We start from the raw sequence: 22,346 nt of genomic DNA on the forward strand, positions 1-22,346 counted from the left end.
AGCACAATTCACAGAGAAAATGTGATTGGATATATATGTGTGCGTATTGTGTGCGCACGTTTCACTCGCACCGGTGTATGTATGTGCATCTCAGAAAATCTAACAAACACACAAGCAATGCCACACGACCATACGGTGGCCCAACATCGGCAACCAACACAAGAAGACCTGTGAGCATCGGAAATACAACCAATCTCAAATAAAAAGTCAAACGGAGCGGACATAGCACATGCATATGGAGAAAGGGACCCATTGAAATGGATTTTTTTCTATTGGGCATCCAATGATGAGTGCGGGCCACGCAGGGGGAAGCGCAGTCGCCTCGCAGCACAACGCCGTCCACACCGCAACTCCATGGAGTGTTACCACGGCGGCAGCAGAGGCAAGCAGAAGAAGCAGCGGACAGGGACAAGCAGCAGCAACAGCAGTGTCATCACCGGGAGTCGGAGGCGAGGCCTGCGTGCCGTTCGTCTCGCTGCTTCGATCCCTGCCGCCGAGAGAAGCTTCTCGCGGTCTGTCGGGGCATCCCGGATGGATCCACTTCTCCTCTGGCGACGGATGCTTCTGAGGAGCAGCTAAGTCGACTTCCTTCGGTGGTGTGCCGCGGCCGGTCTCAATGCTCTCCGCAACGGGGACGGATGCCCCGCGGCAATCCTTGTTCGGTAGATGCCAGTGAAACCGTCCTGCTCCACATGCTCTCTCCTCGCCGTCCCACGGAACCACTGGAAGTAGGCTGCCGCTTGTGGCGGATATCGTGCACACCTGCGCGTGTTCACGGCAAATAACGCTTCCCTCGTCGTAGCGCAGAGTGGCCCACGCAATCGTCGCTCCGTCCGTGCATGAGACACAACAAACATTACCCTCTTCAGTCACTTCCAGATGCACCTGCATGCCGAGGCACCGCAATGCCGCATGCATGGCAGCACTGAGATGTGTCTCCTCCGGGTACCTCGCATCCGTCGTGTTGTTGAGAAGCGTGTCCAGTCGCCACGAAGAGGGCTCATCCCCAGGCACCGCAGAAAAGTATTCTCCCTCCAAATAACAGCCTCAATATCCCTCACATCCAGTACGGGATCAGTGATGGGGAAAATGTCCATCGGACGTTTTGCTGACATTTATGGATACTCCCCAAATACCAACCGCGGGAATACCGGTCCGACGTGCAAAGTCTGGCAGAAACTCCCAATGCGCAGAGCATGTAGCAATATTCACTCATGTTCGGTGCGAAGCACTTCCTCTGCAGCAGCGCACAGCACGAATTCCTTCACCAGCGCATCGGCTCCGCCATCTCCCACTTCACCCTCATGCAGCCCAGGTCAGCCGGTGCGGCCAGTGTCAACTCCGTGCGGCAGCCGGCACAACCAATCGGTGCCATCCACTCATCCCTCGCGTGGCGCTGCGACCGGTGCGACTCCAGCGTCCTCCCGCCCCCATCGCCATCCTGCAGCTCCATGCCATCAATGTCGTCGCATTCGTGGTGCTCGCTTGCAGCCATTGCGGCAGTCGTCGAGTCCATCACCACCGACAGCGCCCTGCCACGCACACCGGCATTCCTCACCATGCTGCGGCTGGCCATGTGTGGGCAGTCAAACCTGACAGCATTGACCAACAGGTGCACGGCGATGCGTCCGTGAAATAAAAACGCCGGGCAAAGTGCATGGCGCCAGCGACTAAACGACCATCCTCCAGCATGGCGCTCCGCGGTGCCCACACACCAATCGCCGCCACAGCCACGCACTGAGCCATGTCAGAATCGGCAACACCAGTGGAACGATGCCCAGCAGGCACCGTAAACCGAATGCAAACGCTGCCCGTGGCAAATGAGGGCACAATCCACGGACCCTCCAGTGACTGGACGAGCAGACGATCCGCATGCAATTTGACAGCAGCAGGGACAGTCTACTCGGCAAGAGCGTTCTCGTGCGCAGAGGATAGAACACCGTCCTCAAAGTGGCGATTGTCATTCAATAAATTCATTGCGTGAGACCAGGAGAATCCGCGGTGCCTCCTGCTGTCACACGGGTCCGTTTTTGGCACCTTAATGCGGACGGTCACCCATCGTTTCCTCCAAACGAAGCTCCACACCTGCAACGCATCCAGCGCCCTGAGATGCATTCTCCTCAACGTAACCGTGATCGACCCCGCCGTCGGAGAATACCACATCATCAAAGAATCAGGAATACTTCAGAATGAAAGCAACCGCTGAAAAATCACACCGCAGAGATCATCAACAGCAGCACCAGAAGCACCGCAGACCGCAGAGTGACGTGGATCAACTGACGCATGCCATAAGCCAGACAATCTTAATGGCTTTACAAGAATACCAGAGGCTGGCAACTCCTCAACAAAAACAAACCAATAGAAAAACAAAAACAAAAATTCAAGTGTCCACAGTCAAACCAACCCAAAAATCCACAAAAAAAAATAATTGGTGCACTCAACCACAAAACAAGTAAAACAATAAAAAGAAACCAAAAACAAAGCGTGGGACGAACAGCGCACACACTCTCATTGCTCCCGTAAAGCAAAACACACACACAGAGGGAGAGAGAGAGAGGTCGCCCACTCAATGCAATAAAAACAAAACAGAAACAGTTACGGTGCTCCGCCCATGCAGCCAGGCAGGACGGCAGCGGTGCGTGTCGTGCAAAAGAGAGCACCAACGGGCCTGCATGGGTGTGCATGCATATATACAATGGGCACATTATGTGTGTGCCTCGTGGGGTGAGGTGAGGGCGAGAGTCCATGCAAGGGGACACACACAGAGAGAGAGAGAAGGACGAGTGTGTGTGCGGGCGGTGCACGGCTCTCTCTCCCTCACTCTCACGCGGCCACCACCGCAGCCGCAGCCGCACACGCAACAACAAGAAGAAGCAAAAGAGGGGAGGTGGTGTGGGAGACAGCTGTGCTGCCATCACTGTCGCCAGGTTTGTTAATGTTATTCATGTGAGTGTTTTTGAATGCGGCCGTTTTTTCAACGTCTGCCTCTTTTGTGGCTGGTGGTTGTGCTCCATCCGTTTCTTTTTCTTCGTTTTTGCTTCGTATGTGTTGCACCTCCTTATCCTTTTGCTCTTCTTTCGTCTTTTTCTCTGGTGCTGTTGGCGTTTCTTCTTTTGATTTTTCTGCGGCGTTTTTTTGTTCCTCTTTCGTTTCTGCCTCTTCCGCTTTTTCTTCCGTCTTTTGTTTTTCTCCTTCCGCTGCATCTTCTGTGGAAATTAATTCCGCTGGTACATTCTCTTTCAGTTTCACGGCTGGTGGCTCTTGCACTGTCTTTTCACGGGTTTGTCTCCTTCCTCCAACATCGTCACGAATCAACTCGACACTTTTGGGATTCTCAACGTTGACGGAAACAACAGGCGGAGAGGCTGCGGCCCCTTCCGCCAAGTTGCTGCCGGCAACAACATTTACATTTTCTTTTGCAGTGCCTCCTGATGCCCCTTGTCCAGTACCTGCTTTCTGCTTTCCTTGCTCTCGACTTCCATCGGATGTGCCGCTGCCTGCATTACCATCTGCTTCATCACCGTTTTCTTCAACTTCCTCGCCTTCATCTTCGCTTTTCCCCTTTGTGCCTTCATCGTCACTTTTTATTTCTATTAATTCTCCATTTATTTTCTCCCCCGTCGCAAGAGGCTGTGCGGGATTTGTTGGCTTATTTTTTTCAGTTGCATTATCCGCTGATCCTGGCACCGTGCTCGGCGCTGGTTTCAACGGTTGTTGATCCGTCAATTGAGCGACGCTCCCTGACTGTCCTTCCGGGAGAGATCCCGGGTCTTTGTAATCATCAGAAGTGTCACCAGCAGAAGTGGCAACAACGACAAACTGTTGAGGCCTCCAATGACCGCGGCCATCCACAACGGCACGCACACCGTCCGTCCTCCGACGCACGCATTCCTCAACAGCGGGATCATTCACACCGCCTCCTGTCCTCCTGCCGACCTCCTCCGCGCATTCACTCCGCAGCTGAGCGCGCCACCGGGGGAACAAATACTCACCCGCACTGCCATCAGGAACACCTCCAGCACCGTCGGCCGCAATTCCAAAAAGGCCCCACCACAGCATGCAGAGGGCACACGCCAGCAGCACACGGCCAGTCATCATCGCCATCACTCCTGTCACTTGCGTGTAGCCTTCAGCACAAACCAACTCCCCGTCAACGCAGAGTGAAAGCAAGAATTAGAGACACGACCGCTACACCACGCACTGCCACCGCACATTGACAAATGGCAGCAGCAACAGAGCACACACCATGAGGCAGTTGGAATCAGTGAGAGGGCAAAAAATGCACGCACACAGCTCCGCAGTAATTGATCAGCAAGAAAAAAAAAAACAAGTAAAAAAACAACAAAAATTTCAATAAAAAGAGCTGCACAGTATGGCGCCAGTGTGCATGCACCACCACACAAAGATGCGTCCACGCAAACAGTTGTGTGCCTATCGTGCATATGGGTGTCTGTTACGCGTTCAACGTGACGGATGCGTGAAACGACGCAGAGCACACAGCAGGGCAGCCGAAGCAAGTGAAGCAAAACACAATCATTGTTTTCTCTTATTTATTTACATCGGACCACAACACACGCGCACAAATCCCCGTGATTAAGTGCTGGCACGCACAGCCCGCATACAATTCTTCAGCCCAGAGTGGTGTACGCCAGCGCGGATACGGCAAGCAGCAGCGTGGCACACACCCACGCAGAGCTGCTGAGGCTGCCGTCGATTTCGCGAAGACGTGACGGTGCGCGGGTGGTCGTCGTGGTTGGTGCCTGTGTTGTAGTTGTGGTACTTGGTGCCTCCGGCGCAGTAGTGGACTTAATGGGCACTTTTGTGCTCGTCGTGGTTGTCGTGGGAGCATCTTCGGCTTCATTATCTTCATTTTCCAAGGAAACACTCGTACCACTTTGTGACTCTGTCGTGCTTCTCTTGACTTCGGTATGTACCACATTGTTCGGGCCGTTTGATTGCTTTTCCAGAGTGGCCGCACCTGGATCCGCTCCGGCTTTTGTTCCATTGTCCGCAACGGGGCCCAAATCTGATGACCCTGACTGATCATTCTCTTGTAGTCCTGAATCTGAAGAAGTAGAATGACTGTTTACGCTTCCATCAGCGCCACCCGGCTTGTTAGTGGTTGGTGTCTGTGTTATCGTGTTCGTCGTCGCACTAGAAGCATCATCCATCTTCGGAGACTCTGAGGTGCACACAGACGGGCAGCAGCACAGGGCGAGCACCAACAGGGCGCACAGCAGACGGCACGTCATCATCATCGTGAGTGTGGTCGTTCAGTGGTGTGGAGCTGATCTGCGCAGTGAGGGACATGGAGAGCAACAGGGGAGACGAGAGGTGCGGCAGACACACACAGAGGGCACACCACATGAGGAGAGGGCAGCAGCCAGGCATGCACCGTACGCCGCACACCACGCACAACACACACTCCAATCCACGGCGGCAGGCACACACACACACAGCCCTGCACTCTGTAATACTTGTATTGTACAATTGTTGTGGTCAGTGCATGCGGTCACACACAAATGGAGTGAGAAAAGAGGAGACCACTACGGCTAGACATCAGACTGCAGGCTACCAGAGGGTCAAAAAAGGTAAGAGGGCCGCGCCGCGTCGGCAATCGGTGTGTCACTTGCCTGCAGACCAGGCGTCGTGCGCGATTGTTGTCACTCAACGTGACGCATACGCCCTCGTAGCCCCAGAGGGTGGAACAGCCAGCGCCAACCCAAACACAGCTGTCAACACGCCATTGCCACAATCGTGAAGAGCCGGCTGGCACCACACACGGCAAGAAAGACACACCAAGACACTCCATGCACCAAAGGGGCGCATCAAGCCCGCAAACAGTGCGCACCGCTCCAACACCGCACGGTCCTCACGCACGCACGCACCATCCTCCTTATCTCCGGCTCATTGCCTCCACATCCGACACCCGCACCTCACAATACCAGAGGGAAACACAAAACAGCTGAAGCAGCAACAACAGCAAAACTGCCACCTTGTTGCGCTGACGCCACTGCACGAAAGGGTGCGCCGACGACGGGAGTCCATCGCGCAGGAGACGGAAATGAGCCCAGCAAGACACCCAAGAGCCACACGTTGGCAGTCTTCGCGGGGCTGCCCCAACGCAACCACAACAAATAGTGCCGCAACCACGGAGCCATGCACCCTGACCCACAGCGTGTCCTCACAATCAGAACAGCAGGGACAGAGGGAATTAAGACACACTACCCACAGTGCAGCAGAGCACCCGAAACACACACAGCCATTCAAGAACGAACACAAGAAGCCGGGAAGGCAGAAAAATAAAAAGGGTGCATACGGATTGAAAGCCGAAGCACAGAAATTATTTGAGGTCCACATTCTCGCAATAACGCACACAAAAAAGCAAAGTCACAAAACCAAGCAAAAGCGTAAAAGATAAAGCCGCCTGCACTAATTACGGAGGCAGAGGCAGTCGTCCCTGTCCTTCAGAGAAACAGCTGCTGGCACGACCCCGCCTCCATTGGAGCACATTTACTTTACTTTTTACTCATGATTAGAGTACGGTGGTTTCCCCTCGTTCCAATCGCATCAAAAAACGCGTGTATACATGTGGTGCTGGGAACTGTCTTTTCTCTCCATGTTACTTCGTTCGCACACAGTTTTCACGGAAGTTAAACCCTCTAAACAAAAACACCTTTTCCCAGAACAACAAACAATGCAATAAAAGACCGGTCATTTTGCCCATCACCCGCAAGCAATGAAGGACATGGGGAATGCAGTGAGTGTATTATATTGTTATTGCCACGGTTTTGCGCATCTTGAGTGCGGGGCCAATGTGCAAAGTAAATACTGTCGCCCTGCCGCAGTTTGATTGCGCCCAGCCGCCGCGGCTGCTCAAAGAGGCACCACCACTACCGCCGCAGCAACCACAACAAGAAGCACAAGGGGAACGAGGCCAGCGGTAGCAGCAGCCACACAACAATCACTGTCGGCCTGCTGTACCAACGCATCGGGTATCGCCTGAAAGTCGTCGCCGTTGACGGACGGAATCGGAGTGGCAGGCGCGGAGGCACTGGGAACCACCGCTGGGCAATCCGCCCACGGGTCGCCCTCCGCTCGTGCAACGTCCTCGCCGGGCGATGGCGCAAAGAAGGCGTCGGGGCCGGAGGCTCTGTTGGCTCCCTCGCTCCCACTGCCAGGTCTCCTCCCTCGCCGCTGAGTGTTGTCCTCACTTTCGGTCCGCACCCCGGATCACCCCTTGGACCGGCATGAGGGCCACCACCAGCGACACCCGCAGCCGAAGCACCGGGAGGCTCCTTTTCAATGGAGGCACCAGACGCCACACGAGACAACTGTGGACGAGTATCCTCCAGAGAAGGCGACCCTGAAGCAACCGCAGACTCTTCTGCTTCCTCCTCTTGCTCGTCACCCTGTCCATTCACCAATGCACCCGGAATGACAAGACTGCTGCCGTTCGCGGCAATGGTGCACACCTCGCCGTACGTGGGGCACTTGATCTTCCCATCTTTCTGAAAATCTTTCAACGTCACTGGGATGTCAGTGTCCTCAGGGCAAGGCTGAAAAACACTGCTGCCGAGGTGCTTCACCTTCACTGTGCCCTCCCCACACGACACCTGCGTGCACACTCCCTTGACGCTTTTATGGCTATCACCGTCCTTCGTCTCCAGTAATTCTGCGTCCAGGCACCACGAGCCACCGCCAGTCAGCGACACACGGAGATAATCCACATTTTCGTCCGAGCACGTCCTGTACGTTGTCCCAGACGAGATTTCGTGAAATTCCAAAGATACGACAGGGCAAACGTCCTTATCCACCAGACTCTCCTTGTCCTCAACGATGCTTGCGGTGCACGTCCCAACGTGACGGCGGTCGGAGGTGCAGCGAAGCGTCTCGGTGTCTTTAGCATCGCAAGAACATGTGAGGATACTTGGCGGCAAGATTATTGGTTGTATTGCACTTGTTGACCAGGAAGTCGCATCCACTGCGGTGGCCCCAGCTCATCGGCTCCGCCATGCTCCAATTCACGCGGTAGTATCCCATATCCGCAAACACCGCCATCGTCAGAGCCGTGTAGTAGCCGGCACCGAATATGGGAGCCATCAGCTCGTCCCACGCGTGGCGTCCCTTCCAGTGAGGGATTTCCTTTTCCCAAGAGCCATCTTCGTCCTCCAGCACCATGCCCTCGAGAGAGTCACAACCAAAGTGCGCTTCCGCCTTCTCCTGAACGTGCTTCCCTGCCACCATCCTGCGGTGCGTCCCACGCACACTTCTCTCTCGCTTCTTCACCACGCTCTTTTCTCTCATGCTCTCCTGGCTGAACCAAAGTGCATGCGCAATTTCGTGTGCGGCATCGCGAACGCTCCACGCCGTGTCAGTCATGTACTTCGGATCAAAGTTCATGGCGCCAATGTAGGGGCGAAAATAACTCAGTGTGTTGCACGTGGCCGCCCACACAACGCACACGGAGCGAGCACCCACCACACCAGCCACACGCGCAAGCGAACCCTCATCCATCCATAATGCGGTAAAAAATTTCCAGCCATCCCGCCCTCAATGGGACACGGAACCCAACTCAACGCAGCCACACGCGGTGCTCCACACCCGCAGGAAAGGAGACTCGGACTGCGCACCCCCTCTTCCCTTCTCCTCATGGCCACGGAGGAAGACAACAGCCGCCACACGCAACTGCCAGCATGCACTGCAAAAGAAGCATTCAAACCCACTGCAATGTGCATCTTGTGTGTGTGGTTGTGTGTGCCTGCAGAAACACAAAGCAAAAAAGTAGAGAAATGGAAGCAGAGTGTGTGGAAAGACGCACAAAAATGTACAGCGGAGGTGCATGGCGGAAGCAACAAGAAGAAGACCGCTCAAACTCATGACTGCACTGCAGCCCAAGCAGCGGCAATTCACACAGTATTTATTCAAAACAAAAAAAACGTCCCCCTTATCTTACACAAACCCCATCACACAAAATAATTATAAATAAATAAGAAATCGTCCATTACTGTTCCACACAAATTTTAAAATAAGAAAAAGATCGCCGGCTGCCGTGCGGCCACACCAAACTGTCTGCATATATTTTGTCCGAAAATAAAATTAAAAGATATTTAAATGTCTTTCAGCCGTCCGACCCTCTGCGTGTCCGCACATCGTTTATATTTCATGGGGTCATCTGCGTGTTGCTGCTCCCCTCAGCCCTCTCATCGGCGCGTGAGTGCGGCCCGCAGAGCACAGTCACTCGTGTGTGTGGGGACTGAGAGAAGCACGCAGACATGACGGCGGTCGCGTCACTCCATCGGGAGAGTGAGCGCAGCAAAAAAAAAAAAAAAGAAATCTTAAAAACACGGCGGCAGGGTGTGGCTGTGTGTGTGGCGCTGCGGGTGTCTGCCCGCCCTGGCCGCAATGAAAACAAAACAAGAGGGAAGAAATGTGTGCTCCGCCCCACAGGCCCTCGTCGCACGCCCACACGTCACGGCTCCCTCAGCGCGCCGTTCGTCGCGGCCCCGCCTCATGCGTGCAGCAGGCGAGGCGCACAGGGCCGTCGTCATGAGCGTGTCGGTGGGTGTGCGAGTGGAGCAGTTGGGCGGAAACACACGGCACCCCTCACAGGAAGAGTGCAGCAACAAACAATTAAAAAGGGAAGAGTAGAAAAGAAAAAGAGGTCCACAGTGATTGCCCCCAAAAGCAAAAGAGAAGGTATGGAAGTAACAAAAGATTACAAAACAAAAAAAAGAAAAAATGAAAGAAAATAAAATCAACCAAAAAAAAAACTCACAACGCCCCGAAGGAAGTAAAAAACAAGAAAAATAAACACATAAAAAAAACAAGTAGCAACAAAACAACAGCGAAGAAAAAAAGAAAGTTAAAAAAAAGTAAAAACACAAAACAAAAGGAGCTGCAACGAATGGCTCCAGTGTGCATGCAGCAGCACCCAAAAATGCGTCAACGCAAAAATTTGTATGCCTGTCATGCATGATAGAGTGTCTGGGATGCGTGCCAAGTGACAAATACGGGGAGCAATAAAATGGAGCACACAGCAGGGAAGCGGAAGCAAATGAAGCAAAACACAATCATTATTTTCTATTACTTATTTACATCGGACCACAGTGGACGCACATGTCCCCGCGGTTGAGTGCTGGCACGCACAGCCCGCATACACACCTCTTCAGCCCAGAGTGGTGTACGCCAGCGCGGATACGGCGAGCAGCAGCGGGGCACACACCCACGCAGAGCTGCTGAGGCTGCCGTCGATTTCGCGAAGACGTGACGGTTCGCGGGTAGTCGTCGTGGTTGGCACCTCTGTAGTTGTAGTACTTGGTGCCTCTGTAGTGGTCGTGGTCGTGGTTGTCGTAGTTGTAGTTGTAATTGGTGTCGTATTCGTCGTAGTGTTTGTCTTTACCGTAAAATCTTTATTACCTTTTGACTCTCCTGTTTCCTGCGCCGGACTCTTTACAACTGACTGATCGGGATTATCTATTAACCCTGGCTGACTTTTGTTCCCACCGTCTGACCCTGGTTGACCAGGCAGAATTATTCCATCCTGTGTAGTGGACGATACATCTGACCTCCCTTCCGCATTGACCGTAACTGGCAGATCCACCTCATCGGAAGTATTCGCCTTGGGGGGTGTAGGGGCTTTTGAACCTGAAGACATGGTCTCCCGAGTTTGCCTCTGTGGCAGTGGGGGTGGATGGTCGGTGGTTGAAACTTGAGCCTCACCACCTGCTGTTCCGCAGACGCACGGGCAGCAGCACAGGGCGAGCACCAACAGGGCGCACAGCAGACGGCACGTCGTCATCGTGAGTGTGGTCGTTCAGTGGTGTGGAGCTGATCTGCGCAGTGAGGGACATGGAGAGCAACAGGGGAGACGAGAGGTGCGGCAGACACACACAGAGAGTAATCCACATGAGGAGAGGGCAGCAGCCAGGCATGCACCGTACGCCGCACACCACGCACAACACACACTCCAATCCACGGCAACAGGCACACACACACACAGCCCTGCCGCAACACACACACACACAGATGGAGGAGGGAGAAGCAAACAGGAGCGGCACACAAGGCTCCACCGCATGCACACACGGCGAGAGCGGTCCGTCGTGTCGGCACCCCTCACGGAGGGTACGCACACACAAGAGGAGGTGCAGCGCACACAGCAACACAAAAGCAAAGTAACAATTAAAAAAATGAAATGATCCTCGCACACCACGTGGATAGTTGGCCCACGGGAAGTGCAGCCAATATTCATCACAAAATAACTTTTTATATTGTTTTTCTCGCGCCGGAATGAGCAAATAGCGCAAGGGTTCCCCGTACAAAAGTGGCAAGTATGCCGTCGCAAACAGGCCGTCGTGCAGGCTGGGGCAGCCCCAAACAGTCACAGTCCATGTTCTCAATGACAGGACATTACCAAAGTGGATGAGGCGGAGTCTCCCGTGGTTCTTCGGGGAATCAGCAGCCCGTGGCGTCTGTGGTGAGGCGGTGGCGGAAGAGCCTGGTCCATCTCGAGTGTCCGCGTTTGTGCTTCCTGCGCGCCTTGCCTACTGGCATGCTTGGCGCTTTCGGTGGCGACCAGCGCGCGAGGTGCCTGCTAAGAAAACGATGAAACCATTGCGGCATCCGCAATTGAGGAATTCTCAAACTATCGGAACGCCAGGCCGAACACGTCGGGCATGTGCCCTCACGCTGCGGACAAACGGGCGCACTCTGCAGCCGATTGGGCAGGAGAATGTCAATCCGCCGCTCGCTGGTCGGCAAGAAGTTGCGGAGTTCTCGTCTGGAAGAGGTTCCGGCGGAGGCAGAGGCGGGCCGGTCTCCTCCGTAAAGAAAGGGACGGCGCCACCGACACAGGGAGTTCCTTGTGATCCGCAGGGCGCGCGGGCCTGTCGAAGAGTGGGCAGGAGTCGCATCGCGCCTGTGCGCAGTGCCGCCACTCGGGGCACGATTTTCGGGTCAACACCAGGAAGAGAGTTCCGCCACACCGTCAAGCGCCTGTCATGCGGTGTGTGCCCTTCTTTTCCTCCTGGAATTTATTTCAGTACGGCCGCCTGACTGCGGTGAGGACGCCCACGTGCCAGGCATTGACGCAGTCCTGCGGGAGGGATCGTGCCATGATGGCATCAGCGTCCGCCGTCACGTTGCGTGGGATACCGCGGTTTCACGGTGAGCATTTGAAGCCAACAGTGCGAACTCGATCCACCAGTGAATGCGGCACGGTACAAATCTCCTCGGTGACGTCGTCGTGCGCCGCCAGCGAGCCAAGACGGAGCGCCTCCATCGCCGAGAGGGAGTCCGTGGCGACAGGAACTCTTGCGGGCGATCGGGATGCTGCTGCCAGGCGGGGAACTGAAAACTGTCTGTGGCCAAGCTCAGTGACAGGACACTCCGCTCGGCAGGAGCAAGCAAGGCTGCCAGCAGCTGCGCGGTGAGGCCCCACAGGGAGCGCGGCTGTCCGGGGAGTAAAGCGGCAGCGCGGCGGATCCAGACGCATGCTCAGCAAGAGGCAACGAGCCGTACACCGCCAACACAGTTGCCAGCGACTAACAACACGTTGACCATGAATAGGGCACGTATGCCCGCACCGCCGTGGGCATGGGCAGCGACCCCGATTCACTCAGCAACAGTGATCTAATGCCCTTGGATGGTGCAACAGCCACGCCTGAGCCCAGCCCAGCCCTAGCAAATGCTGAACGAGTGATAACGTGTCGTGTGGCGGTGATGCCGCACAGGATTATTTGCGCACAACGTCTGGGAAACCAGAGATCCCATCGGAGCACAACGCAGCATCACTTGTGAGCAACGGTTTTTGTGAGCACGGGCATTTCACGGATTTGTTGGCCATGGCCGAAATTGGTGACATCACCGTGCATGGGTGTGTCTCGGGTGTTGTTGCTTCTGCTTCTGGGGCTGTGAGACACTGCGGCACTCTGCTGAGGTGTGAGGGAGGGTGGAACTGCGGCTTTTCGTGGAGCAATAACTGTGCAGCTTGCCAGCATTACCCACTGAGTTTTGTCAATAATTTAAGCTTTTTAATTTTCTTTTATTTATTTATTTTTGCTGCCTTTGCCCTATTGGAATAATTAGCATTCCTGTGTTTCTCCCAAATGGTTGCCTGCCGCGCACTGTCAGGAGTGACGTGTTTCTTCCCTTTGTTTCTTCCTTTTGTTGCCCACACGCGGTGCTCCACACCCGCAGGAAAGGTGACGCGGGCTGCGAACTCCCTCCTCCCTTCTCCTCATGGCCGCGGAAGAAGACAACAGCCGCCACACGCAGCTGCCAGCATGCACTGCAAAAGAAGCATTCAAATCCACTGCAATGTGCATCTTGTGTGTGTGCCTGCAGAAACACAAAGCAAAGAAGTAGAGAAATGGAAGCAGAGTATGTGGAGGGACACACAAAATGTACAGCGGAGGTGCATGGCGGAAGCAACAAGAAGAAGACCGCTCAAACCCACGATTGCACCGCAGCCCAAGCAGCGGCAATTCACACAATATTTATTGAAAACAAAAAAAAACTTTCCCCTTCGTCTTACACAAACCCCATCACACAAAATAATTATAAATAAAAAAGAAATCGTCCATTACTGTTCCACACAAATTTAAAATAAGGAAAAAATCGCCTGGCTGCCGTGTGGCCACACCAAACCGTCTGCATATATTTTGCCCAAAAAATAAAATTAAAAGATATTTAAATGTCTTTCAGCCGTCCGACCCTCTGCGTGTCCGCACATCGTTGATATTTCATGGGGTCATCTGCGTGTTGCTGCTCCCCTCAGCCCTCCCATCGGCGCGCGAGTGCGGCCCGCAGAGCACAGTCACTCGTGTGTGTGGGGACTGAGAGAAGCACGCAGACATGACGGCGGTCGCGTCACTCCATCGGGAGAGTGAGCGCAGCAAAAAAAAAAGAAATCTTAAAAACACGGCGGCAGGGTGTGGCTGTGTGTGTGTGTGGCGCTGCGGGTGTCTGCCCGCCCTGGCCGCAATAAAACAAAACAGGAGGGAAAGAAATGTGTGCGCCGCCCCACAGGCCCTCGTCGCACGCCCACACGTCACGGCTCCCTCAGCGCGCCGTTCGTCGCCGCCCCTCCTCATGCGTGCAGCAGGCGGGGCGCACAGGGCCGTCGTCGTGAGCGTGTCGGTGGTTGTGCGAGTGGAGCAGTTGGGCGGGAACACACGGCACCCCTCACAGGAAGAGTGCGGAAGAAACAATTAAAGAGGGAAGAGTAGAAAAGAAAAACCGTCCATAGTGATTGCCCCCAAAAGCAAAAAAAAGGGATGGGGGATTAGAAAAAAAAAGTGAAATCAACCAAAAAGAAGCAAACAGTAAAACAAATTTAAAATACGCAAAAAAAAAAAAAAGATTTATGAGTGAAATTTGTTCCCATGGGGAAGTAATTCGGTGCTGAGGTGTTCCACGCCGAGACCACACACTCCTCAAGAAGCGGCAATCCCCCACAGTCCCAGCAGAAGGAGCAGCGGCAGCAGTCCGCCTCCGCAAACAGCGCTGCCATCACCATTTGCCCCAAAGTGGCGAGTGGCACCGACACCCGTTGCTCCTGCCGCCACTGTTTTCAGATCTGTCAGCTTTGGAATAGAAATTTTGTTTGCGTTGAGGACGCGGATCTCATTGTCATCCAATGGGCGGTTGTACAGCAGGACATTCGTCGCGGTCACAGGCACGTCTTCCTTGCTCCCTGCGCTGCCCCCATCCCCTCCAATGTAGAAGTGGGAGATTCCTTTCGAATCCGTGTTGTTCAATTCACATGGCGCATCTCCCACACGCTGACCATCGACGTACGCGGAGCCCTGGGTGCCGTTCCGTAGCACAATGGCCACTTGGTGTGTTGTCTCTGGCTCCCAATTACTGCGGAGCTCCTTGGTCGTTTTGCCACCGCACAGCAACTGCCACTTCCCCTCTTTGTCGTGCGACAGTCCCAGGAGCACAGTCTTCTTGTTGTCATTCATCGTCGCACCCATCAATGGAATGGGGGTATCTCCCTTCGGCTCACCGTGGACGGACAACGTCGCCACAAGAGTGAAGTTGTAGTTCGCAAAGTGGTACAGCTGATTCTCCCCCTGCCTCCCAACAGGCCACTCCGCCCACGCTCCATGGAACGTCACTCCATCCGCATACCCTGTTGCCACCCCATTCGTTCCTTTCTTTACTGTGGCGTTCACTCCGAGGTACTCGTCCCTCCATGTGTTACCAGAGAAGTTGCCGGAAAAAAAGCCAACCAGCCCATCCGTGGTCTTAACAGCGCTGCAGCCATTGCCAGTTGAGGGATTCTTCGCAGCAGTTGAAGGGCACAGCTTGGAGACACGGCCGTCCACTTCCTTCCAGGTCGCCAGCACCTCCCTCACCCACTTCAGCTGCGCAGTCAGACGCACAGAGACCATGCCGAGTGATGAGTCCCCATCGCCCTTCTTCTTCTCGTACAGTGCAATCAACCTCTCATTAGTATTATTTCCACTTTTGTACAGCAGGGCGCTGGCGGCAGCGTCATCATCACCGGACACCGACCCAATATCAACAATGTGCGTATTGTCCGTCAGCCAAAGATGAAGTTCACGCTTTTCTTTTCCCTTTCTGTTTGAATACACCGGCAGAGTAACGAGCATCACGTCCCTGTTCTCAATCGTCGCTGTGCTGAAACCGCTTCCAACGCCCTTCTCATTTCCCTTTTGGTTGTTGCCCCACACGCGCGAGAGTGTCCCGAGGGCCTCCGTCCACGACTCCCCCTTGTCACCGGACTCGTACACCCTGCGGCGGCCATCATCGCACGCAGTCATCATCATGAGTTTTCCCTTCCACTCCACGACGGAGGGATCACTGCAGCCATCGGCAGACATCCCCTTCGACAGATTCCCACTCGCATTGTCTGAGGAGTATATGATCAGCGAAACGGCCTTTCCATCCTTCGTGCCTTCCATTGGGAACACAAACGTACCGTCCTTCATCTGAACACCCGATCCACCGCCGCCAATCAGCCCTGTCAAGGATTTGTGTTGGTTTTCAAACTCAGTCCACGGGATAACGGAAGCGTCTTTCCAATAAATCTTTTTTTACCGCTGCTCCCATCATTACTGACGTTTCCCACAGCCACCAAAAGTCCCCATTTAGCTGCTGCAGCTGTGCTACCATCAGCTGCCCTATCAGTAACTTCAAAACTGTAGGTTCCAGCAAACATGTAAATAATATCCCCATTCACAACTGTTGTTGGCCGGCTCACACGTACTTTCGTCCGGTTTTGGGAAGCAGCAGCATTCTGAGTAACTTCTAGGGAAGGAAACTTCCCTTGTTCAACCTGAAATTTCTCCAGTACTTGTGTCCTCAGTTTAGTCGTATCCAATTCTCTTGATTCTTTACCGGTCCACTCCAGGAGCTCCGAGGCAATCCCAGCAAAACCGCTTTCATCCTTCAACTGCGCCTCGGCAACGGCAAACACGCCACCATTCATCTCAACAAGAACTGGAACATGTAAAGAACTCACTGTTTCTCCTTCATTCTTATCTCTCCAAAAAAAATATGTTTTCGGTAAAGATCTCAGACGTGAAGTCCCATTATTAGTGGCTGCAGCTCCACCAGTGCCGCAGCAAATCATCACGAGGAGGAGCAGCACCGCGGAAGCAAACACACGCCGGGAAATGTTGGGCCTCTGCGGCTCACTCTCTCCTCCTTCCCTCCTCCTCCCGATGGATCCGGTCACGCGGCGACGGTTGTGAGTGCGGGGTGCCTTCACTGCAGCAACACGTGAGAGCATACAAATATGTGTGTATGGGCGGTGTGTGTGCTGTTGGTCCTTTTGGTGCCTTCGAATTTCACAGTAGCGTTTAGCGCTTGTTTGCTTTCTTCGTAAGGGTGTGAAAAAAATAAAAACAGGCTAATAAAATATGGGTGAAGGAATAAGCACCGTCATCCACACAGTGAGTGGCACCATCATCCCCGCCGCAGTCACTCCCCACAACAACAACTCACGCACACAGACACACGGAACGAGAAGGAAGAACAGTGCACCGGGAACACACAGCGACTGCCACCAATAGCAGCAGGAGTCACGGCGGGTGTGTCGTTATTCACGCGTCAGCACACACCGAGCAACGCCCACACACGATAACAACCAGCGGGAGGCAAAAGGACACGACAGTCCTCGAAACACCGACACGCTGCCGCCCGTCGTTCAATTCTTGTCCCTCCAGCGCACCCTCCAACGCACATCACCCCACACGGGCAAAGAATCCCTGACCAAAGTATACACAGCATATGAGGTACAAATCGGCACGTGCAGCTGCTGTGCGGGAGGCGATACGCACGTACCCCAGGCACCCTCAATGACACACCACCCAATCAGCTGCATGCCGCCAACACCACACCAGCAACATGTCAGAAAAATGAATTGCAGGCTTTTTTCCCTCCTCGCAAAAGCCACCGCAGCCAGAATCTTGTGCGTACGTGCGTTTTCAGCGTTCACGCCGCTCCAAAGCATGTACGACGTGGCGTGTGTTTGTGTTTGTGTGTGTGTGTGTCTGTGCGTATTTATATGTGCTTGTGTGTCTGTCATTGCCTATACCTGCAGGGCGGCTGTGCGGCACAAGAGCGTCCAAAGAAAGCAACGGCAGAGAGAGAAGCGGATAGCACACACGCACTCCCACGGCGTCGGAACAGACGATCTTCTGGAAACCCAAATCGGCGGCCGTGGGTAGCTTGGTGCAGCAGTGGAGAAGGTTGCGGTGACGGACATTTTCTTGCCAACCCAAATTGAACGTAAATCTGCCTTTTTCCCTTGTGGCTACCGTCGGAATCGTTGTCCGCGGGATCGGCATAGCCGGGCGGAAAAACTAGGCAATGAATGAGGAGGTTCTTCGTAAAGACACTCTCATCAGGGGCGATTCCCATAACTTCTCCGCGAAGACTTCGGTGAGCGCTGTTTGAGGATACTTGATGCCTCCGGCTGCTCGTGAGATCCGCCAGCGAAGAGCGTTTTGCGACACCTCGTGGCCCGGGTGGAACAAATGGCCGCGCCGCAGGAGGGAACTTGCCCGTGACGGCCTTTTTCCTCCCGCTCGCGGGGCGTTCCTTCGCCGCAAGGGCCTTTTATTCCATTCTGCCTGGCCGCCGCGCTTCCCTCTTTTCCGCGTCTCCCCTCCTCCTTGTTTCATTTCGCCGCCGCGCTTCGGCCCATGGGAGGCGCGGTGCCATCATGTTGGCCCCACTCCGTGTCAAACGCCGCCCTCTCATGGGAGGACACGTGTGCTGCGCGTGTGTCCGGGCGGCGGGGACGTCTCGTCACCAGCCCGCCACCTCCCAGAGACGCTGGTTGCGGGTGGCAATGCGATTGGGGCGGTACAAATGCTTGGCATCAACTAAAATGAAAACGATGCTTTAGCGGTCCACTGTTGTTTTGCCTCGAATGAACGCGGAAAATAAAATCCAAGTTACACCAAAGGAGCCTGAGAGAAATTCAGGGAAGTTCTTTGCAATTGTCAAGGCTTCAGCGGACAAAGACAACATATCACTGCGCATGTTCCTCTTTTTTTTACTGGTGTGCCATTGCCATTTGGGATCGTTTCACTGCGTGAATAAATTCCGATAGTACTTTGTGGCGTCTCGGCTTTTGTCTCTCTCTTCAACTAGACGACCCCTTGACTGTCATGAAAACACACGCTGACGGAACTTGACCGAGCCACGACACAGAGGGCAATGAGTCACATTTGTTGCGCATGCATCGCATAGGCAATAATGTCCACATGGAACGAGCACCGTTTCCTTGGGAGAAAAGCACACCACGCACCTCTCATGCTCATCCGTCTGTTTATCATCGTCACCATTTTCTAATCCATGACGCAATCGCTGTGAGACTGCTGTCGCATGGCCTTTTGATGGTGAGCTGACGCCTTCTTCACCAAAACAAAGCGGGATTAAGCCCTCAGCTGACAGCAACTGGCACAGCTTCTTGACGACATCACAAAGTGAGGATGAAACTGGATGCCATGCTGCTAGCTCCGGCGTGTGACAACGTCCGGTAGCATCAACGTATTTGTGGTTGCTCGCTATCCTGCAGCCTTGTTCCGCGCTGAGGAGAAACACCAGAGGAGGCTCAATGGGGTACAAGCGCGTCAGCCATATCTGCAAGGGCAAGACATAACGATCTGGTGGCGCTTGTTCACGGCTGTCTGGGGTTAAAGAAGTGTGGTCGCTGTTGCTCTTCTTAATAGTAATGGGAAGCCCACCATAGATGCAAAGTTTTTCCTGTTGTGTCACTCCCCAGTGGCGTCACGACAGTAGAAATGGAAGGTGTTGCACAAATTCTCGACGTCGTGAAGGATGCGGCCCAGAACCTCAGGCTTACAGTGTGAGGAGCAACTAAAGAAGCGAGTAATAATTTCGTTCATGTTATGCTTGATTGTAATGCTTTCCCCTAAAGGGCAGAAGGAAGCCCCTCAAAAAAGGGAGAATAAACCATGCAGCAATAATAAGGTTGTGGGGACCTCGTAGAAAGAGGGTCACAGTGTCTTCTTTTCCAGTTCGCATTCCCATTCGTAAACCAAATACAGAGCCTCCCTCTCTCTCTTTCTCCATATATATATAGTACAAAGGAAATAGCGGGTGCGCTGGAGAAGGAGATTCCACCACCCATATAGGTATTCAATTACAGAAAAAAGTCTCTCGCAGAAACCCGCATCTATGGGCAGGAGAAAAGAGATGGAAATTCACTCGGTGGGTGAAAAACGGCCCGAACTCACTTCAACAGCGGTTTCTCCAGCGGGCTCCATGCGTGTGTCGCCTTTCATCGGCTGCATCGGCAGGCAACGTGGATCCGCGCCTTGAAAACGCCATGCCTCCGGTAACGATGTATAAGATCGGGAAAGAATTATTTTCCACACGCCCATTCCTCAAGCATGCGGCACGTGCAAGAATCCCAAGCTCGTGTCGCCAAGACAAGTTCCATAAAACAACGTTCCAAATCGATGGAACGCAATGTAAATTTCCAGAATCCAGTGCCAAATATGAGTCCATTGCGTTTCTGTTGCTTGTTCATCGTGTTTTTTTCCAAATAAATTCCATAACCCACACGCCGGCCACCGTCTTCGAGCACGTCCGCCCTGCCGAGTGGAAACGTAAAAGGAGGTCCCGGCCCCGGAGAGGGCGTGAAACGCACACGATACGCCATGCCACCGAGTTGGCACGATGGAACGATGATCCCCCGCTACCGAGAAACAATGCAACAAGGAGCTACACAATTAAAGGACTATTGTTGAGTTCAACAACGTCGCTTTTCATTTCCATTTTTGCCGAAGAGGAAATTACACCCTCATGGCCATAAATTCCAAACCAAAAGCGGATTCTACTCAAAATAATGGTGCCACTCTTTTTCAGGTGTTGGGCTAGGCATATCTTTTCCTACCACCGGCATCCCGACAAAAGTATTTTGCCGTCAAGTTGAACATTTGTTCAACAGAGCCGCTGTTCTCCCAATAAGCGCACCGCACGGCGTGACGCCAGTTTGCGCAAACAGTTCTCCTTCCTAACACTGCGCCCCATCGAGCAAAACAGCGCCTCACGATAATACAAATAAATAAATAATGGAAAATAAACAAGCAACCGCCGACGTCACGCACGCACTAAAAGCTCCGGCAACCAGAGAACAAACGCCCTTCACAGGTGCTCGTATAGAGGCAAATAGCTATTAATCGCCTACCGCAGTTTGCTGCATGCCAAACGTCCCAGTGGCAGAGATAACAACCCAAAACCGCCTATACAAAGCAATATTGGGCTGGGCTGCTGGCCGGATCCTGAAATGATCTAAAGAAGTCAAACATGACGGATGAAGAGAAAAGTTAAATAGAGAGGCCGTGGGTTCGCCACCTCCTCAGTGTCTGCTCCAAGAATATATATATTCGGACTGCCACTCTCATGACACGATGTACTTTGTTAGTACTAGATATATTATTACTCACGAAGTGGCAAACTTTGGACTCCTCCTGCCACAAGACCCCGCCGCTTCCCTTCGCCAAGTCCTGAAGTGTAAACACGCGACCACGCGATATGTCGTCTGCGGGGTTTTCTGCTGACACCACGTATGCAAGGGATGCCTGTATCCCGCGAGACTCCAAAAAGTCATTTTTCCGTTGCGGCTCCCGCGTCAAGGCGTGTGATTTCGAGCTGCCTTTATTAGCCGCTCCTTGCAGCAAAGTATTGTCACCAACATGTCGATGGTGGACCGAGAAATGGGAAGGCAACCAAAAACAAGCTGCGCACAGAGAGTACCTCGGCCCGCATGATAACAAGAAGGCTTCCTCCTCCATTTTCCTCCAGTAATATTAGAGTAACAGGGGTTTGAAAGAACTCAAAACATATTCGACCATGAATAGAAAAATCAGTCCTAACGGCACACGACAACCAGGCGTAATTGATGACACACTAAGGATTGTCCTCAATAATTTGTCTTAAAGCCCCACCTCACCCCACGAGGCACAAACAATAATGTGCCCATTGTATATATGCATGCATACCCATGCAGCCCGTTGGTGCTCTCTTTTGCAGCACACGCACCGCTGCCGTCCTGCCTGGCTGCATGGGCGGAGCACCGTAACTGTTTCTGTTTTGTTTTTATTGCATTGAGTGGGCGACCTCCCTCTCTCCCTCTGTGTGTGTGTTTTGCTTTACGGGAGCAATGAGAGTGTGTGCGCTGGTCGTCCCACGCTTCGGCTTTTTGTTTCTTCTTTTTTTATTGTTTTATTTGTTGTGGTTGAGAGCACCTGTTACCCCTTTCTTTATCGATTATTGGTCTGATTTGACTGCAAACGTATGATTTTCTATTTTTATTTTATTATTTTTTTCTTGAGATATTGTGAGTGTTTCTTATCCTTCTCAAGCCATTAAATGTTTTCTGTTACTTACAGCATGCGGCAGTTGATCCACGTCACACCACGGTCTGCAGTGCTGCTGGTGCTTCTGGTTGTGATGATGTTTGTGATGTGTTGTGCCAGCGGGTGCTTTGCTGCCAGCCTGACGTGCTCCTGCCCCTCTGACAAAGCGATGCGTGCGGACAGGGCGAAGTCGATCCCGGCTGTGGTGAGGGGCGTGCTTTTTGGATCTGAGGGTGCGTCGCAGAAATGCACCGTCATTGGGAGGAATGGATGGGCGCCCACCCGCATCGATGTGTCGAAAAGGGACCTGGATGGCTCCAGGAAGTATTGCAGCTCAGAGCGGTATTGCGCAATGAATTCATTGTTGGCAATTGCGAGTGTGAAGATGACATTTTTCTATGCTGAGAAAAGGGAAATATTTGTTTCGTTATACCTTGCAGCCACTGTTCGTTAATGGCCTGCCGGCTGTCCGTAGCG

At 53.3% G+C, this 22,346-nt stretch overlaps 4 protein-coding genes and 4 pseudogenes across 4 annotated transcripts, besides 18 other annotated features; 1 reads left to right on the forward strand and 7 right to left on the reverse strand.

Annotated features, from left to right (window-relative positions):
- Positions 1-3,627: part of a sequence feature (areas not merged during assembly with more than two copies in the genome that could not be assigned to a particular haplotype) that runs on past the window's edge.
- Positions 369-428: a microsatellite.
- Positions 548-2,380, reverse strand: Tc00.1047053503973.271 (annotated as a pseudogene).
- Positions 2,344-2,379: a sequence feature (A-rich).
- Positions 2,824-4,104, reverse strand: Tc00.1047053503973.280 (mucin-associated surface protein (MASP), putative; the record flags this gene model as incomplete). Its single annotated transcript, XM_815321.1, has 1 exon — positions 2,824-4,104. One exon carries the CDS (start codon positions 4,102-4,104, stop codon positions 2,824-2,826), a length of 1,281 nt encoding a protein of 426 aa, XP_820414.1.
- Positions 3,055-3,208: a sequence feature (CT-rich).
- Positions 3,628-5,701: a sequence feature (heterozygous, non-Esmeraldo-like haplotype).
- Positions 4,629-5,258, reverse strand: Tc00.1047053503973.290 (mucin TcMUCII, putative; the record flags this gene model as incomplete). Its single annotated transcript, XM_815322.1, has 1 exon — positions 4,629-5,258. One exon carries the CDS (start codon positions 5,256-5,258, stop codon positions 4,629-4,631), a length of 630 nt encoding a protein of 209 aa, XP_820415.1.
- Positions 5,702-14,552: a sequence feature (areas not merged during assembly with more than two copies in the genome that could not be assigned to a particular haplotype).
- Tc00.1047053503973.300 lies at positions 7,342-8,517 on the reverse strand (annotated as a pseudogene).
- Positions 8,973-8,993: a sequence feature (AT_rich).
- Positions 9,710-9,894: a sequence feature (A-rich).
- On the reverse strand, positions 10,169-10,801 carry Tc00.1047053503973.320 (mucin TcMUCII, putative; the record flags this gene model as incomplete). Its single annotated transcript, XM_815323.1, has 1 exon — positions 10,169-10,801. One exon carries the CDS (start codon positions 10,799-10,801, stop codon positions 10,169-10,171), a length of 633 nt encoding a protein of 210 aa, XP_820416.1.
- Positions 10,281-10,405: a microsatellite.
- Positions 13,029-13,058: a sequence feature (AT_rich).
- Positions 13,551-13,571: a sequence feature (AT_rich).
- Positions 13,668-13,695: a sequence feature (AT_rich).
- On the reverse strand, positions 14,435-16,762 carry Tc00.1047053503973.340 (annotated as a pseudogene).
- Positions 14,553-15,283: a sequence feature (haploid, Esmeraldo-like haplotype).
- Positions 15,284-22,346: a sequence feature (areas not merged during assembly with more than two copies in the genome that could not be assigned to a particular haplotype).
- Positions 17,498-17,557: a microsatellite.
- Positions 18,648-19,391, reverse strand: Tc00.1047053503973.345 (annotated as a pseudogene).
- Positions 20,754-21,468: a mobile genetic element.
- Positions 20,774-21,001: a mobile genetic element.
- Positions 21,817-21,839: a sequence feature (AT_rich).
- Tc00.1047053503973.350 (uncharacterized protein) lies at positions 21,883-22,323 on the forward strand (the record flags this gene model as incomplete). The annotated part of the gene is made up of 1 exon (XM_815324.1): positions 21,883-22,323. One exon carries the CDS (start codon positions 21,883-21,885, stop codon positions 22,321-22,323), a length of 441 nt encoding a protein of 146 aa, XP_820417.1.

Source organism: Trypanosoma cruzi, genomic scaffold (assembly GCF_000209065.1).
Source record: "Trypanosoma cruzi strain CL Brener 1047053517083 genomic scaffold, whole genome shotgun sequence".
NCBI classification, from domain to species: Eukaryota; Euglenozoa; class Kinetoplastea; order Trypanosomatida; family Trypanosomatidae; genus Trypanosoma; species Trypanosoma cruzi.